At 40.5% G+C, this 16,326-nt stretch overlaps 4 protein-coding genes and 1 long non-coding RNA gene across 7 annotated transcripts; 3 read left to right on the forward strand and 2 right to left on the reverse strand.

Moving 5' to 3' along the window:
- Nucleotides 1-3,604: 3,604 nt before the first annotated feature.
- On the forward strand, nucleotides 3,605-4,246 carry LOC135797784 (uncharacterized). Its single transcript, XR_010549625.1, has 2 exons — nucleotides 3,605-3,901; nucleotides 4,207-4,246. It is a non-coding gene; the product is annotated as an uncharacterized lncRNA (long non-coding RNA).
- A 248-nt stretch (nucleotides 4,247-4,494) lies between these two features.
- Nucleotides 4,495-6,240, forward strand: LOC135797782 (lipoyl amidotransferase LIPT1, mitochondrial-like). The gene is made up of 3 exons (XM_065310301.1): nucleotides 4,495-5,094; nucleotides 5,152-5,268; nucleotides 5,475-6,240. The coding sequence occupies exons 1-3, from the start codon at nucleotides 4,645-4,647 to the stop codon at nucleotides 6,027-6,029; spliced, it is 1,122 nt and encodes a 373-aa protein (XP_065166373.1). The 5' UTR covers nucleotides 4,495-4,644; the 3' UTR covers nucleotides 6,030-6,240.
- Nucleotides 6,241-6,343: 103 nt separating this feature from the next.
- LOC135797779 (uncharacterized) lies at nucleotides 6,344-10,340 on the forward strand. 2 transcript variants are annotated; one of them, XM_065310298.1, is made up of 7 exons: nucleotides 6,344-6,546; nucleotides 6,745-6,856; nucleotides 7,143-9,280; nucleotides 9,505-9,609; nucleotides 9,682-9,804; nucleotides 9,864-9,934; nucleotides 9,989-10,340. In XM_065310298.1, exons 2-7 carry the CDS (start codon nucleotides 6,747-6,749, stop codon nucleotides 10,280-10,282), a joined length of 2,841 nt encoding a protein of 946 aa, XP_065166370.1. In that variant the 5' UTR covers nucleotides 6,344-6,546; nucleotides 6,745-6,746; the 3' UTR covers nucleotides 10,283-10,340. The 2 variants fall into 2 exon arrangements, 1 of the variants encoding a protein (XP_065166370.1); XR_010549624.1 differs by lacking the exons at nucleotides 9,864-9,934; nucleotides 9,989-10,340 and having other exon boundaries at nucleotides 9,369-9,609; nucleotides 9,682-9,726.
- Nucleotides 9,634-11,807, reverse strand: BBS5 (Bardet-Biedl syndrome 5 protein). Its single transcript, XM_065310302.1, is given in 7 exon segments — nucleotides 9,634-10,799; nucleotides 10,858-11,012; nucleotides 11,015-11,094; nucleotides 11,153-11,280; nucleotides 11,338-11,387; nucleotides 11,444-11,592; nucleotides 11,645-11,807. Coding segments are annotated over 7 exon segments (1,011 nt in total). The 5' UTR covers nucleotides 11,695-11,807; the 3' UTR covers nucleotides 9,634-10,400.
- A 114-nt stretch (nucleotides 11,808-11,921) lies between these two features.
- On the reverse strand, nucleotides 11,922-16,289 carry LOC135797780 (uncharacterized). 2 transcript variants are annotated; one of them, XM_065310300.1, is made up of 7 exons: nucleotides 16,095-16,289; nucleotides 15,386-15,591; nucleotides 15,238-15,324; nucleotides 13,724-15,175; nucleotides 13,482-13,673; nucleotides 13,122-13,385; nucleotides 11,922-12,956 (listed from the first exon to the last, which is right to left on the reverse strand). In XM_065310300.1, exons 1-7 carry the CDS (start codon nucleotides 16,168-16,170, stop codon nucleotides 12,579-12,581), a joined length of 2,655 nt encoding a protein of 884 aa, XP_065166372.1. In that variant the 5' UTR covers nucleotides 16,171-16,289; the 3' UTR covers nucleotides 11,922-12,578. The 2 variants fall into 2 exon arrangements, with proteins under 2 accessions (XP_065166372.1, XP_065166371.1); XM_065310299.1 differs by having other exon boundaries at nucleotides 13,724-15,178.
- Nucleotides 16,290-16,326: the final 37 nt, after the last annotated feature.

The raw sequence follows: 16,326 nt of genomic DNA on the forward strand, positions 1-16,326 counted from the left end.
TAGCCCTTTTAGTTTCCGAGATAATCGCAATTAAAAACTTTAAACGCTCATAACTCCTGAACTAAAAGGGCTAGAACAAAAAAGGCGGCAGATCCTTAATCCTTGAAGGATTCTCTACAGGATAGCGTGTTCAGTTTGATTTCTTCAAAAATCAAAAAACCTATAAGAGGTACCTCTTTGCACTTTTTTCAGTTTTGAGCAGAAAAAAAAGGGCCGTTTTTAATAGCCTATCTTGTAGAGAATCCGTCAAGGGTCAAGAATCTGCCGTCCTTTCTCATCTAGCCCTTTTAGCTCAGGAGTTATTTGCGTTCAAAGTTTTATTTTGATTTCGCAGGAAAAATGTTTTTCGACCAAAAAAATTTTAACTTAAAATGTTCGGCCCTGTTCTTCGGCCAAAAATATTTTAACTTAAAAAGTTCGGCCCTGTTCTTCAGACAAAAATGATATAAATTATTTCAAGTTTTGCAGAATAAAGAATGATCAAATAAAAATTTGCCCCTGCTTCTCGACCCAAAAATTAAAAAAAAAACGTAAAAAAATAACAATTTTTGAAAGGCATTTTAGGGCACTTCCGGGATGTTTAGCGCATTAAAATGGCATGTATTGTGTACATCGTCCCTTAAACTATAAAATGGCGGTGAAAAACTCAAAAAAACTGTATTAGTTTGCGAGATACAGGGTGTTTTCCACAGCATGTTTTCAAAATTTCCAAAAAAGGGCGATGTTTGAAGGGCATTTTAGGGCACTTTCAGGTTGTTTAGCGGATTAAAATGGCATGCATTGTGTAGAGCGTCTCTTTAACTATAAAATGGCGCTGAAAAACTCAAGAAAACTGTATTAGTTTGCGAGATACAGGGTGTTTTCCACAGCATGTTTTCAAAATTTCCAAAAATGCCGATGTTTGAAGGGCATTTTAGGGCACTTCCAACCTGTTTATCGCATTAAAATGGCATGCATTGTGTAGAGCGTCTCTTAAACTACAAAATGGCGGTGGAAAACTCGACAAAAGTTAATTAGTTTGCGAGATACAGGGTGTTTTCCACAGCATGTTATCAAAATTTCCCAAAAATGCCGATGTTTGAAGGGCATTTTAGGCCACTTCCAACCTGTTTAGCACATTAAAATGGCATGCATTGTGTAGAGCGTCTCTTAAACTACAAAATGGCGGTGGAAAACTCGAAAAAAGTTTATTAGTTTGCAAGATACAGGGTGTTTTCCACAGCATGTTTTCAAAATTTCACAAAAATGCCGATGTTTGAAGGGCATTTTAGGGAATTTCCAAAATGTTTAGCGGATTAAAATGGCATGCATTGTGTAAAGCGTCTCTTAAACTACAAAATGGCGATGGAAAACTCGAAAAAAATCTATTAGTTTGCGAGATACAGGGTGTTTTCCACAGCATGTATTCAAATTTTCCAAAAAGGGCCATTGTTTGAAGGGCATTTTAGGGCACTTTCAAAACGTTTAGCGGATTAAAAAAGAATGCATCGTGTAGTGCGTCTCTTAAGCTACAAAATTGCGGTGGAAAACTCGAAAAAAGTTTATTAGTTTGCGAGATACAAGGTGTTTTCCACAGCATTTTTTCAAAATTTCCAAAAAGGCGATGTTTGAAGGGCAGTTTAGGGCACTTCCAGGTTGTTTAGCGGATTAAAATGGCATGCATTGTTTAGAGCAGTCTTTCCCAAAGTGGGCGATAACGCCCCTTGTGGACGCTGCAGGTCTCAAGGGGGCATTCCTGTATTTGAAGGGCATTTTAGGGCATTTCCAGAAAGTTTAGCGCATTAAAATGGCATGTATTGTGTAGATCGTCTCTTAAACTATAAAATGGCGCTGAAAAACTCAAAAACTGTATTAGTTTGCAAGATACAGGGTGTTTTCCACAGCATGTTTTCAAAATTTCCAAAAAAGGGCGATGTTTGAAGGGCATTTTAGGGCACTTCCAGGTTGTTTAGCGGATTAAAATGGCATGCATTGTGTAGAGCGTCTCTTTAACTATAAAATGGCGCTGAAAAACTCAAGAAAACTGTATTAGTTTGCGAGATACAGGGTGTTTTCCACAGCATGTTTTCAAAATTTCCAAAAAAGGGCGATGTTTGAAGAGCATTTTAGGGCAATTCCTGGTTGTTTAGCGGATTAAAATGGCATGCATTGTTTAGAGCGTATCTTTAACTATAAAATGGCGCTGAAAAACTCAAGAAAACTGTATTAGTTTGCGAGATACAGGGTGTTTTCCACAGCATGTTTTCAAAATTTCCAAAAAAGGGCGATGTTTGAAGGGCATTTTAGGGCACTTCCAGGTTGTTTAGTGATTAAAATGGCATGTATTGTGTACATCGTCCCTTAAACTATAAAATGGCGGTGAAAAACTCAAAAAAACTGTATTAGTTTGCGAGATACAGGGTGTTTTCCACAGCATGTTTTCAAAATTTCCAAAAAAGGGCGATGTTTGAAGGGCATTTTAGGGCACTTCCAGGTTGTTTAGCGGATTAAAATGGCATGCATTGTTTAGAGCGTCTCTTTAACTATAAAATGGCGCTGAAAAACTCAAAAAAACTGTATTAGTTTGCGAGATACAGGGTGTTTTCCACAGCATGTTTTCAAAATTTCCAAAAAAGGGCGATGTTTGAAGGGCATTTTAGGGCACTTCCAGGTTGTTTAGCGGATTAAAATGGCATGCATTGTTTAGAGCGTCTCTTAAACTATAAAATGGCGGTGAAAAACTCAAAAACTGTATTAGTTTGCGAAATACTGGGTGTTTTCCACAGCATGTTTTCAAAATTTCCAAAAAAGGGCAATGTTTGAAGGGCATTTTAGGGCACTTCCAGGTTGTTTAGCGGATTAAAATGGCATGCATTGTTTAGAGCGTCTCTTAAACTATAAAATGGCGGTGAAAAACTCAAAAAAAGTATATTAGTTTGGGAAATACTGGGTGTTTTCTACACCATGTTTTCAAATTTTCCAAAAAAGGACAATGACCTTAAAGAAAGTGTATTAATTTGCGAGATACAGAGTGTTTTCCTCTGTGTGTTCTCAAATTGACAAAAAATGCCGTTGTTTGAGGGCATTTTTGAGTACTTCCAAAATGTTTAGCGGATTCAAATAGCAAGCATCGTATAGTGCGTTTCCTTAACTAATAGATTAATGCCATTAATTGATTTGAATTGTTGAGGCACTTACATGATGAAACTCCATTACTATGGTAGAAAGAAAGGGTAAACCTTAAGGGTAAGATGAATGTACATCTGCCTGATGATTCCACAGTGTGACGAAACATGTCGCAGAGTGTTAAAAGTTTTTGTGAAACCCTTAAGGTTTATCCTTTCTTTCTACGATATTAATAGATTTAACTAATAGATTTGCAAATAAAAAGAAGCGTTATGTTTTTACAGCAAAATATACAAAACATTTTATGTTGTGTCTTAAAAATATATTCATTTATGTGTTTAATTCAAATGATTAAAAATTTATATAGATACAACATAGCATATCCGAGTAGAAAAACATGATTTTTGTTACTATGGTCTAATTTTGGCTGGAGACGGCAATTGCGTTATCAAATGGCCTATATTTGCCGTTCTAAAGTTATACGTGATTTATCCAAACGTCGGTGCATGCAAAAATAATTTGCCACTGTTCGAGGCACTGATAACGCAAAACAGCGTTCACCAGCATTTGGCGTGTGCGTGAAACCGAGTTAAATCGAACGGGAGGAGCGTTTATTCCGTCGTACTTAAGTCATACCGTGCCGTCGAGTTGAGTCAGTTGCTAGCTGACCTGCGAGTGCGTGGAATACATACAACGTGGAGGTAAACTGGTTCGAAACAACTAGATTCCAGCTCCTTGACAATCATCTCGGCAATCTACCTGATTGCTTCGAACTTATAATTCTTTTGTGCTAAATGTAAGTATACGCTGCAATTCATTGCGAGTTAATTGCTTCAGTTCAAGTTTTATTTTAAATACAACGCCATTATTTATATTTCAACACTGCCGTATGGTTGTATCGAAATATTTTATTGCCGCTATTCTTGGAATGGCTATAAACCTATAAATTTAGTTGTTTACCTCTGAGACGAAACTATTTGCTTTAAAAACAAACAAGATTATATTTGCATAATACAAATATAATGTTGTTGAACTTTGGACTAGCGACGTCAGTCTATGGAAAATTATAGTCGGATCTAATATGAGAAATTGTCTGATTAGATTTTACCTTGAGACGCGAGACGGCGTCGTCTAGAGTCGGGTAAAAATGATTTAAGTATGTTTGAGACGTCGGATATTTTACATTTTACACCTACGTTGCAGAAATAAGCGTCGTTTGCCCTTGCGGCAAGTTTTCCTCATCAGTTGGCAAGAAGTAAAGGAATGATACATAGCTCTGGAGATTGTCTTGGCATCCGCTACCGTATCTGCAATCTGCACCAAACGTGGAAGTGGTTGCACCAGACCTTGGACGTACACGAATATCTCATCTCTATGACCGCAGCTCATAAAAACGTCGACTGCACCAACGCCCAGTAGGACTGTTCAACATATAATTCAACGACCTACAAGGCACAACAGCTACAATCTACAATTCTTTAAAAATCTTTACACTTGTGTGGTTTATAGACTGATTATTATATTTTCTTGACTAAAACAATGGCGTTCCTTCAACGCATGCGCTCGGCTGTGCGGCCATTTGCTACTAATGCTCGCTGTATTACGGGCCCAAGAGATACGGTCCAGAAAGCGGTTTTCATTTCGCAGTCCAATGACGTCTACACCAATCTAGCATTGGAAGAATGGCTCAACCAGAACATGGACTGCAGTAATCTGCACGTCATGCTGTATTACAAAAATGATCCCTGCGTCGTGTTAGGGAAAAATGGAAATCCGTGGCTGGATGTTAATACTTCAGGTGTGGCCTTGGCGAGGCGACAAACTGAGGGGGGCATTCAATATCATGATCAAGGTGTCATGAATCTTACATTTTTCGGACAAGATGTGCCACAGACTTATAATCTGAGCCTCCTGTCAAGGGCAATGTTCCGGAAGTACGGCGTTTCAGTTGAGCACAATGGCGAAAATCTGAGTTTTTATGATAAGCAGGTTTGTGTGCCAAACCGGAAGTTAAATTTCTTAAATTAATTTGTATGGCATTATTAGGTCTCGGAAAGCGGATCTATTGTAGAAGTGGAACACGCTCGCAATTCCTATCAAACGTGCTCGTTGTTTGTGGACGTCGACAAGAAAAACTCTTCCTATTCACTGGGAAAAGATAAAGTAAGTAGTGATAACCTCCCGAGTTAAAATTATCCATATTTAAGTGTTGTTTGCTTTGGTTATCATGGGTTATGTCCCCTCCTGTATATTTATTTCGTATGTAAATAATGACCTCAAAAGTGAACTTGGTGTTTGCCACATCACGCACACAAAATGTGATCACTTTCACATTATCTCATGCTAAACCTGTTTATAATTTGTTTAAGATTTTGTCTCGCCGCAATATCATGAATCTGTCCGAGATTGCACCATTGGCAACAACCGATGGGTTACTCTCAGCAATTGGTTGGGAATTTATGCGCACTCCTGTCGGCACCCTACAAGATGGTGGTGAGGCATTCGCACGCAAACAGCGCGGTTTTCAGATGATCAATCCCACTGATGATTGGTTCCCCGGCTTGAAAGAAATCCGAGATCGTCTGGTTCAGTGGGACTGGCGTTTTGGTAGCACTCCCAAATTCTCCATCTTCCGCACTTTCCAGGTTCCCTCTCCATTGCTCACCAATCCATCTGAATCGAATGAATTGCGTGTGAAACTTGACGTCGAACATGGTCGTCTGGCGGATATCTCTCTAGTGGTACCGCCCGGATTGCTTACCAGTGGGTATACCGGAGAGGCGCAAATCATCACCGATATCAGGGGACAGCAATTCTCTGCGGAAACATTGAAGAAAATCGAGCATTTCCTTGGACTTGAGAAGTGTCACAATGAGCGCGAAAAGTTCGTCACCGAATGCGTCAAGAAAGCAATGGTTATTTGAAAAGATTAATTACATTAATTAATTTTAGTCGTTTTATTCAATAGACATGTGATGGGTAGTATTTTAGGTTTAACTTTAGAAACACACGAGAAACAAAAGGAATTCTTATTATTAGGGTTAATTTGTTTATTTTACTGGCATTGATTTAGTAATTTTTAGCTGTTGTGCCTTTGTATCTTTTAATTGCTTAGTATTAAACTATTATAGCTTATACCTGTTTCTATGTTAAGAGTCGCGTGTGGTGATATCGGGGCGGCATGCAAACACTCGATACTGCCGCCGCCGAGTTTTCAGTGCGTTTGCGAGCTGCCAGAGCAGCAACGTTTCGATTTTTGTTGCCTTGTTCGTATATCGACCGCTTATTATTATTTTGATGTGTGTTTGAGCGGCGCGCGACTTCCAAGCAATAATGCTTGTCGACGACGTCGCCAACTATCCCAGTACGAAATCAAACAATCTCCTTAAAACAACTCCCAGTGTCCTGGACTTCAAAACATTACATTCACACAATCACACAGTGAGTATTTACCTACATTGATGATGCTATGTTATGTTATGTTATGCTATTATTATGGAAATTATTTATTGGCGTGCGATAAAATCTGACATAGATTTTTCCACAAACCCCATTCTTATTGGTTGCTATTTGTAGTGACTATTTCTTGTACACGCGTAAACTTGCAATAATGTATGTAAATAGGCTGTTCATTTGCAGCGATGAATTATGGCGAGGTCGACGCAAAGCGGCGGCGAAAAATTGCGGGCGAACGCACCCCGCCGATTTTATTGCGGCGGCGTCTTAGCGCACCCGAGACGATAATGCGAAAGTAAGTCCAAGGATTTCTCCTCGCTGGCCAAACCCTTTTCTCGCGGCAGTAACTCATTATCGACGTGCACGTTGTCGGAGAGAGTTTATTTGCACACGCAACGCAACCTAAAGTTACTTTAGAAAATCATTCCTTTCTGCAATACAATAAACAGTAGTGACCTAGATTTTACAATATTCCTGGAAAAATGTCTGACGATCTGGAATCCCCACTTACCAATTGGTAGTCGTATCAATTTCAAACGTATGTAGAAATGAATAAATAAAATCTGTGTTTGAATTTGCAGGCATCTACTGGCGCAACAAAGATCTTCCTCCCAAGACAGCCAAAAGTCCTCCGATTCGGACACTAATGCGAGTTGTGCAAGTGATTCTAACTTAAATAAACGCAGACATCCCGACATTCGGAGATCAACTTTAATGAAACGTTTCTGGGAAAGTTCAAAGGGGAATCTAAATGTGCCTTCGTTTCCATCTTCATACGCAGAATGGCAGCACGGTTCCTACAGATCAAAGGCTGGTTCTACGAAAAGTTTACTCAACGATTCACCGAAACACGTGCGGAATTTACCACGACGCCTTTTATTGCCCGAATCGCCATCGGATACAAGTTTTGCAACAAACGTGCCTAAATCGGAAGAAGATTCATACGTTGTTTATTCTTCTAGAACGGACGCAACGGATTCTTATCCCCTCAGCACACGGTCAGAGAGTGTTAATAATAATGACGATAATACATCAAGTTCTAATATGGCACCGACACCCAAACGGATAGTCCAAGCAACTAAGGCTTATCGGATCAATAATAATGGTATTAATGACGTTACGAACACAGCAGATATTCCGAATCTTCCAATTAAGTACCAGTTAACCATTGGTGATAATGAAAAGCATGTTGTATCAAATGAAAATCAGCGAGAAGTTGGCAAAACAAATTTAAACGTGATTACAAACGTGCAACTTAGTCAATCAACATTGAATACAATATTTAACCAGGTGATGCAGGACGTATTGCACAGTCCCCCACCAAACCCCGAATTGGTGGATGAGAATATCGTTAAACAAAAAGCATATAATTTCAAACTGAATTTAGATCCTAATGAAAATGCAGATAGCGATCAGACGAAAACTAATATAGAGCAAAAATGCATTAGCGAAATTAATGTGGGTAGTCCTTATAAAAGTCCTTCGCCTGCAGTACCTCGTTTATCAGCGCTTCCACGAACTAGTTCAATGGAAGTAAATATATCTTCGAATGATTCTTTAGATAAAGATTCTGACACTAGTTTGGTGGATAGTTTGGATGACCCATCGTCGCCACGAGTTAAAATAAAACGTCATACAAATATTAATATTACCAAAATAAATGATAGCGAAGTTTTGGGAGATGGCGAGGAAATTATCGAACAAAAGGAAACGAAGAAAACTATTAAAAAATCATCAGTGTTTTATATTCCTATTGATAATACCGACAAGTCTGAATCGGATTCACCACACGTCGTATCAAATTTGCTTCCTAGTAAACTGAAAGAAAAATTACTACAACGACAGATGAAACGCGAAGAAAAACGTTTGCAAGAGAGGATGAAAGCTTTCGATATTGAGAATGGTAATGCGAGTGCTTATTTTTCGACAAGTCCTGAAACACCATTACCATCAAAGAAAAATACGACTAGAACGAGCAAAAAAGCTAAAACAACTTTACCACAAATTGATTTGTATAGAGATTTTAATAAGAGTCTACGCGCCAACTATACGCAGAGATCCCTCAATAGATATCGTGAATCGGTGGAGACGACCACGAACAGCCGCAAGTCGTTTATGCTGCCGAAATCTCATACCAGACAAAACACTTTACAAAATCAAGGTAAACAAAAACAAAAAACAAAAAGTTCTTCCACCAAAGAATCAGCAAAACATATAGAGATCCTAGAAATCATGGAAATTGTAGAACCGGAACGTGCCATGCACCTGACCCCAAAGTCAAAGTCACGAATTCCCATTTTTCAACACGCATCCGGCACAAAATTACCGAAACTGAGGCCGAAACCTACGTTCCTTGACTTTGGAGAGGTGGGACAACCCGGAGACCCAAAGTTGGATCAATTAATAGCTAATATATTAATAGACACTTTAAACCACGAAGATATAAAGGATTTAAAGGATCGCCCACGGAAATCAAACGTAGAAACCGAAAAAATTCAAGCCGCAACCGCCTCTAAGGAGCAAAGCAATAATAATTCCGGCTTGATTGAACAAGCGGCTGAAATTCTCACCAAACAAGTCTTAGGCAATAATAATCTTGACAGTCCGCAACTGACAGAACAAGTAGGCCATCCTCAGGAAGCGGAAAATATTCCACAAGGCTGGATAACATTCTATATGTTGCAAAAGACGCAGTCGCCCGATAGTACGTCCGATGAAGGTACCAATTTTAGTAAACTCCAACAATAATTGACCAATATACAAAAAATAACAGTAAAAAAACACCAGTTAACAACAACTACTCGTAGTACAGTCTCCTTGCATCCAATGCGCACCGTAGTTTTTGTTTGCTTTCTCTCGTATCTGCCACAGAATATTTCTACAGTACAGACAGACAGTAAAGTGTAATAGAACCGCCATGACAGCATTAGTGGTTTGATTTAGGAGTGAAAACTGCAAACACTGCAACGAAAGGCACGCAATACTCGACGTGTGACGCCGATTCAAAGATGCCGAAAAAATATAGACTACGACGAAAGACTCAGCAAGGTTATAGAATTGTGTTACAATCTATTTTTCAGCTGAACAAATGTGTATTTAATAAAATATTAACATTTGCAGATGGTTGGAGTGTTACATTTAGCAATAATCATGACGACGAAGTTGAAATGAAGTTTAAATTTCCTTCGTTGAGTTCAAAACGGCAAACGAGCAAGAAATCAGGCGAAAAATGTAAAAACCCAGGTAAAACATTTGATATTTCATGTTTTTTCTATGAATAACATTATTTTTGGGTATTCTAGGTTTAAACTTTGAAGATGTCTGTGATAACAATTTACAATCAGAAATTTACAAGTCGAAGCAATATTTAAAAGTGCGTATAGATTGTTAAACTTGATAAGTATTTATTTTGTTAATTTTCTTTTAGAATCCTGCAAATGTAAAAAATCGTAGGCGTCAAATATCTCTATCACCACGTGCGACAAAAACAAGTCGTCAAAGGACTATGCTCCATCGGCAACATCACGTTCACAATTCATGTACCGAAGCGGATAATATCTCACATATTCTGTCAATCAGTGGAAGCGGGTTCAATCAGATCCGGCGTTTGCCACATTCCCACATGAATGATTTATTATTGAAGAAACTGTTTGCAAAGTGGCGAGGACAGCAAGGAGTAGATGCTAATAACGAGACCGAAGTAAATGTGGCTCAACACTAGTTGCTAGTGAAATATATTTGTATATTCCTGCCGCAATCATAATAAAATATTTTGTCTACTTCCTTATCCTTTTGTGCCGTTAAGCGCACTTGATACTTAATATACATTTGCGTATTAATTACAGCGGGATTACCTCCCACAGTTTCTGTAAAGTGTATCCCTCTTTGATGGTCTCGATGGCAAAACCCAACTCATCAGAGTACACAGGTAGTCTGTCCTTGGCATGCCCCTCATCTGCCAAGTATGCTGTTAACACATTGGTCATTTCTCCTTTGGGTTCTTCTACTTCGTTGAATTGATCGATGATTAATTGGGAACTAGGTGCTTCCGGCTGTGTTGCTTGGGTCCAATTAAATTCCACGCCGTAAATAGGGTCTTTTGTGTACACAGAGTGTAAACTAGCCAATTCTCGAAAGATATTCTTCAGTTTATCTTCAGGATCAATACGGAAACCTAGCACGTATGATCCGCTGGTAATCACCAAAGCTGTTCCAAACTTAGAGTCTCGGATCTTAATCTACACGTAAAAGTTTCTTATAAGTTATCTAATATTAAAAATGAATTACTCTACATACCGATTCTATTTGTAAATAGGGTAAAGAAATGTTGAAGCCTTCATTCATATCTGCAAACCATACGATTCGGACGTTACTTATGATAAGAGTACCAAGACTGCCTTGGTCACTAGAAAGATTCCACACTCCATGCAATGTCGTAAAGACTTGCTCCAGGGTAAAATTTTCAATTGCTTGTTTTGCACGACCGCTCCACGTAGCTTTAATTCACGGTATAATTTTGAAGACATGTATGCTCTACAACAAACGTTTACAAATCCTTTCACCTGCACTATTTTAATTTATAGACACCTACTTATGAACACCCATCACTGAAGTGAAATGCCGCATGTTACCCGGAATCAAATTCGTAAATATAAATTCAAAACGTGTGTTATTCGATGAGGTGAGAAGATGAAGGGCTTGTGTTGTCCCACGCAACTTCTAAAAAGTAAAATAATGTAACAAATGATCACAAATTGTGAACTTTGGCGAACTTACCGAGTTTACCACTTTTGTACTAATGTTCAAAATGGTATTATAACCAACAGCTAAAGCAGAAAATAAAATTTTGCAAAATAGTTTAATTGTGTAGCTATCAACTTACTTAGATTGACACGTGGGCTTCGAATTGAATGCCACAGGACTCGTAAAGTTGTAATAATCAATCTTCCACGGTCACCTGCATTTCCTTTAGTATCTTCCACGCTATCAAGGCGATCAACAACTTTTTCACCTGATTTTAATCGCATTTCACTAAAATTGCAATAGTTTACATCTTATTAAATAGTTTAGAATGAAAACTTACGAAAATGGTATATCAAAACGTATTTCTTTGTCTTCCCATGTGAGCGCCATTTTTAGTTTTAAATTTCTGCTGTTATTTTGTTTGTATCCAGCAGCAGCCAGTAATCGATCAATTTTCGCTCATGCGCGTTTGAAACCAGCGAAATTGATTACTTGACTTGCCTCACAACAAACCAAGGAGAATACATTAAAATAATGCAAAGCGCGAAGATACAACGCAACAATTATATATCTACATAGATAACTGAAACTAGGTTATTCCGCAATAAAAGATTACACGCTTTCAAGTTCTTTTATTCCTTTTTGCATATGGATTACGTACACCTAAAACTAAATAATGTAACTGTTTATTTCTGCGATGTCGAACGTTTTTTTCTGGCTGTGTGTAAATGTGTGGGAGTGTATCGTTGCATGATATTAAATATACTTAGCGCGTTCGTCGAAGTGAACCATCAATCAATCAATCAATCAGTATATAAGTAAGGATAATTGTCATGCGTATTTACAATAAACATTTGTACATCATCGTTAGCGTCGTGAGCAGTGAGCGGGCGGCGACCTTCTTAAGAAACAATCCGATTGCGGGAAATTCGTAAATGCCATAAATTTCACTCGTTCGTGTTTGACAACAAACACAGAATATTTTACAGACAAACGAAAATCAGAGGAGTACCAAAGCCATATGTGCACAGCACCGTTTTTAAAACTAGAAATTATAAACTAATACAATTCATACGATCGATTCGTATACTTAACACCGTTTATTTATATTCAAGTGGCGGTGGGTAAGTGTATGTATGTCGTGTGGGTGTGTGTGTGTGTGAGTGAGAGGCATGGAATAAATAAATTATGATCAAATCGAGGTTTGTGATTGAACACCAAATGATATTATAAGCATCTTGAGCTTATTGGTCCAATTGTGCCATTTGCGCACATCAACTGTTGTCGGGTTTGAGGTTGGCGAGAGCCCCCTCGACGAGTTTCTTGTGTTTGCCGACCAGTTCGGGCAAGTCGTAGGCGATGGCGACGTCCAGCTTGTTGATGGGGCAGCCGCGGAAATAGGTGCAGGTGGCGGACAGTTGCTGGAAGTCATAGACTGGATTCAAGCGGAAAAAGTCGCGATACACGTCGGGGTCGGGAAGATCGTAGCGGGATATGTTGGTCAGGGTAGAGAGGCCCTCGTAGATGTGGTAATCCTGGGGATGTTCGATGATTTGTTCGGCGACCTGCTTCTTGTTGCCGAAGACGGATTTGTGGTTGTAGTAGGTGGTCAGGTAGCAGTCTACCATCTTGGCGTGGTTGCGTACGCGCACCTATAAATAACGCAAAGGGTCAGATGTGACTAAAAGGTCAGTCTGATAGCAAGGGGGTAATCGCTCTGATCAGTTCATATCCGGCTGTCTGGGCGTTGAACGATCGCTCGCAGCGATTAGCGGCAATTTCACGCTTGTGATCATGCAATCGCGCCATTTACTCACCGCGAATCTTCGCGCACTGGAAATCTTGTTTTCGATCCGCTTGTCGACGGCGGAGCGCAGGTCACGGAGGAAAGCGCGCTCTTGCGCCTGCAGGAGGCGGACGGGTGCCCATGTCTCATAGGGGCGCGACCATAACGACGTGGTGTACATGACGGGCGGCTGAGCGGATGACATTAGCGGCGAGATGTTCCAGATCAGCGCGCTTTGAACACGCATCAGTTCCTCGGGCTTGACTTGATCGGCTTTATTTAAAACGATGCGCGTCTAAAAATATACGACAGTGAGCCAAAATTAGAACGCAACCGGCACCCCACTGTGCGTACTGTCAACCTGCCAAAACGATTATTAGGCCAAGCTCACCTGATGCTCTCTGCCCTTCAACTGGTCCAAAATTGCCTCGGTTTCTGGTCCAACGTCTAGTTTACTGGGATCGTAGACGAGGAAGATGATATCCGCCCTGTCGATGAACCATTGGCAAGCGTCGTTGAAAGGAAACACGCGCGACACCTGCTTGCGCACTTCGAGAATTCCCGGAATCTCAACAATGTTGATCTGGAATGACAATCATATAGCTACATTTTACGACTCGGACTTTCGCGTACCTTTTCTAAGAGTTTGTTGGGAAGCTTTAGGCCTCTGAGTCGTTCTTCCAAACCTTGGCCAAACTTCTGCAAGCCAGCAAAGGTAAAGTCCGCTGCAAGTTGCGTTCCATCCAAAACCTCGGGTTCTTTACCGTGCATCACCAGGTTAAAGTAAGCAGGTGATGGTTCCGCACCGGTTCGTAGTGAAGTGGCATTATATTCGTTATCTAGCAAATAATTGACAATTGATGATTTTCCACCGCTCCAGGGGCCCATGAACACCACCAATGGCTTGGAAAAAATTTCAGAGTCACCAAAATGTCTATTGCTTAAGTCCCTGTATTTATATAAAGTTTCCAACGGTTTAATCGCGTTCTCGTACAGTCTTTTCAGATCTTTCAATGTCACTTCGTTAATTTTGTTGACGATTGCTTCTCCCTTATCGTTCGAATCGTCCAACTTGAGCAATTGATCAATGTGGTCACGAGGACGCAAATTATCGGGAATCTCAATATCTAATGTTAAGTCTTCTTCGGGAGCGGCTTCTTTCGATTCTTCTACTTCGGATGTTTCTTTTTCCTCTGCTGCGCTAGGTTCTGGTTCTTGTACTGCCTCTGAGTCGACTGTTTCCTCTTTCTCGGTGGGTTTCTCATCTACTTCTTTGGCCTCAGCACTTTCAGGTTGCACTTCTGGTTCACTTTCTTCAGCGGATGGTACTGACTCACCACTCTCTTTGACGGATTCTGTTTCCTGGGATGTAGCTTCAGGCTGCTCTTCTTGTTCTTTTACAATTTCCTTTTCCTCCGCGGTTTCCTCAACTGATGTCGCAGCTTGTGCTTCTTGTTCACTGGCAGGCTCGCTTTCTGTTTCTGCGGATTTTCCATCTTCAATTTTATCAGTTTCTTCAGCCACACTTTCGACAGACTCACCATCTACTGCTTCAACGCTCTCTGTTTCAGTTTCCTGAACTTCAGGTTCAGCTTCAGTTTCAACTGATGCAGCTGGTTCTTCATCAGCTTCAGTCGTCGTTTCAACTGATTCAACAGCATCACCTTCACCTTCCACAGTGGAATCACTGGCTTCAGCTGGCTCTTCAATTGATTCTGTTTGCTCTTGTGTTTCGGTGGATTCAGCTTGAGTTTCTTGAGTTGTTGCTTCAACTGATTCTAAGTCAGTTTCCGCCTCACCTTCTTGAGATATTACGTCTTCTGCTTCATTCGTTTCTGCAGATGGCTCTACAACATCCTCCGTGCTAGCAGCTGCGTTGTCTTCAACAGTATTGCCCTCAATTTCAACTGATTGCTCTTGAATGTCTTCCTCGGCCGCCGGTGGTTCTTCGGCAGATTCTTGAGCGTCTGAAGGTTGATCCGCTTGCATTTCTTCAACCGACGCGCCTTCTGCATCAGTAGTTTCAGTAGTTTCAGTTTCAGACTCTTCTACTACTTCATTTTGAATCTCGATGTTTGTTTCGTCCTGCTAAAAACCATTATGTAAAAAGAAGCAATTTTAAACAAACAGTTGTGATGGAAAAATACCTGCTCCACACTTGCAGCTTCAGTTCCTTCCGTTTGTTCAGATTGTTCAGTTTGGTCGGTTTCGACTGAAACTCCGGTTTCATCGAGCTTTCATTGAAGTACAAGATCAGATAAGAGAAATATATGAAGTGGAATATTGACGTGTTACCTGTTGAGTCTCAGTGCTGTCGGTGATGGCATTGTCGCCTGTGTCGGGCTCGAGTTCTCCGGCATTCGCGTCGTATTCGGAGTCGTCTGCTACTATCGCGCCTTCTTGGTCGGGTGGCACGTCCTCCTTCTGCTGCTCCTTCAACGCTTTCTCGATGAAAGGCTTGCATTGCGAAGGAGCCTCCGACTCTTCCTCTCCTTGCACATCTTAACAAATGTATGACCTTTTATATCCACTATAATTCAGCAGGTTGGTAATTCGAGTGATGCGGTGACCGAATATCTTAAAATCCACGCATTCGGTGGCAAATGGTCTATATTTAAATCGCAGTCTAGGGAATCGGAATCGTGAAAGCTGGCAAAAGGCCGATGTCGTGTCGTCACACGCTCGTGGAGTGTGCAATGTGGTCGTGTGCGCGCGATAGTCCCAAATTAGATTTTACATTTTTAAAAATTACAAAACCTCACCGCTTACGCGTACGCAAGCGAAATGCGAGCGTGGATGCATCATCTCGCGAATTACCATATACGACGCTACGTCCACTAACAATCCTCGGACAATTATAATTGCTGGATAAACAAATTTTCAGGCAAACATATTACTTTTATTTTTAGCCGCATTTTCGACTCGCAACAATTTCCAAAGTTAATCCGCGCATTTGGATATTATATAATTCAGTCTCCGATACAAGTTATGAAAGCTTTCTTACTCTGCAAGGTAGTGGCGAGAAGAAGTAATCCCAACAAGAGGCACGTCGAGAACCTCCACGCTCGGCTCGTCTCCATAGCGGCGGCGGCGGCGGGGTGGGCGGCACGCTACACAAACACCTCGCGTCTCGCGCGTCTCACATGCACACCCGGCGGGAGAGACACTAGGCCCAGATTGAGGTGCTCTCCAAGATGCCCCGTTCGACGCCGACCTTGCGTACATATGTTTAGGCA

Source organism: Atheta coriaria, unplaced genomic scaffold (assembly GCF_025399875.1).
Source record: "Atheta coriaria isolate IRGN ID8LTWV9N9 unplaced genomic scaffold, Caltech_Dcor_3.1 hic_scaffold_8_pilon, whole genome shotgun sequence".
NCBI classification, from domain to species: Eukaryota; Metazoa; Arthropoda; class Insecta; order Coleoptera; family Staphylinidae; genus Dalotia; species Dalotia coriaria.

Bases quoted from the DNA above. Each gene is read 5' to 3' on its own strand.
- LOC135797782 (XM_065310301.1), top strand. From the start codon at position 4,645: ATGGCGTTCCTTCAACGCATGCGCTCGGCTGTGCGGCCATTTGCTACT. The intron at 5,095-5,151 runs GTTTGTGTGCCA...TGGCATTATTAG, and splicing joins TGAGTTTTTATGATAAGCAG to GTCTCGGAAAGCGGATCTAT. The intron at 5,269-5,474 runs GTAAGTAGTGAT...AATTTGTTTAAG, and splicing joins ATTCACTGGGAAAAGATAAA to ATTTTGTCTCGCCGCAATAT.
- LOC135797780 (XM_065310299.1), bottom strand. From the start codon at position 16,170: ATGGAGACGAGCCGAGCGTGGAGGTTCTCGACGTGCCTCTTGTTGGGA. The intron at 15,325-15,385 runs GTAACACGTCAA...CTTCAATGAAAG, and splicing joins ACAGCACTGAGACTCAACAG to CTCGATGAAACCGGAGTTTC. The intron at 12,957-13,121 runs GTGAGTAAATGG...CGTTATTTATAG, and splicing joins CCAGTGCGCGAAGATTCGCG to GTGCGCGTACGCAACCACGC.
- LOC135797779 (XM_065310298.1), top strand. From the start codon at position 6,747: ATGAATTATGGCGAGGTCGACGCAAAGCGGCGGCGAAAAATTGCGGGC. The intron at 9,805-9,863 runs GTAAAACATTTG...TGGGTATTCTAG, and splicing joins CGAAAAATGTAAAAACCCAG to GTTTAAACTTTGAAGATGTC. The intron at 9,935-9,988 runs GTGCGTATAGAT...ATTTTCTTTTAG, and splicing joins AGTCGAAGCAATATTTAAAA to AATCCTGCAAATGTAAAAAA.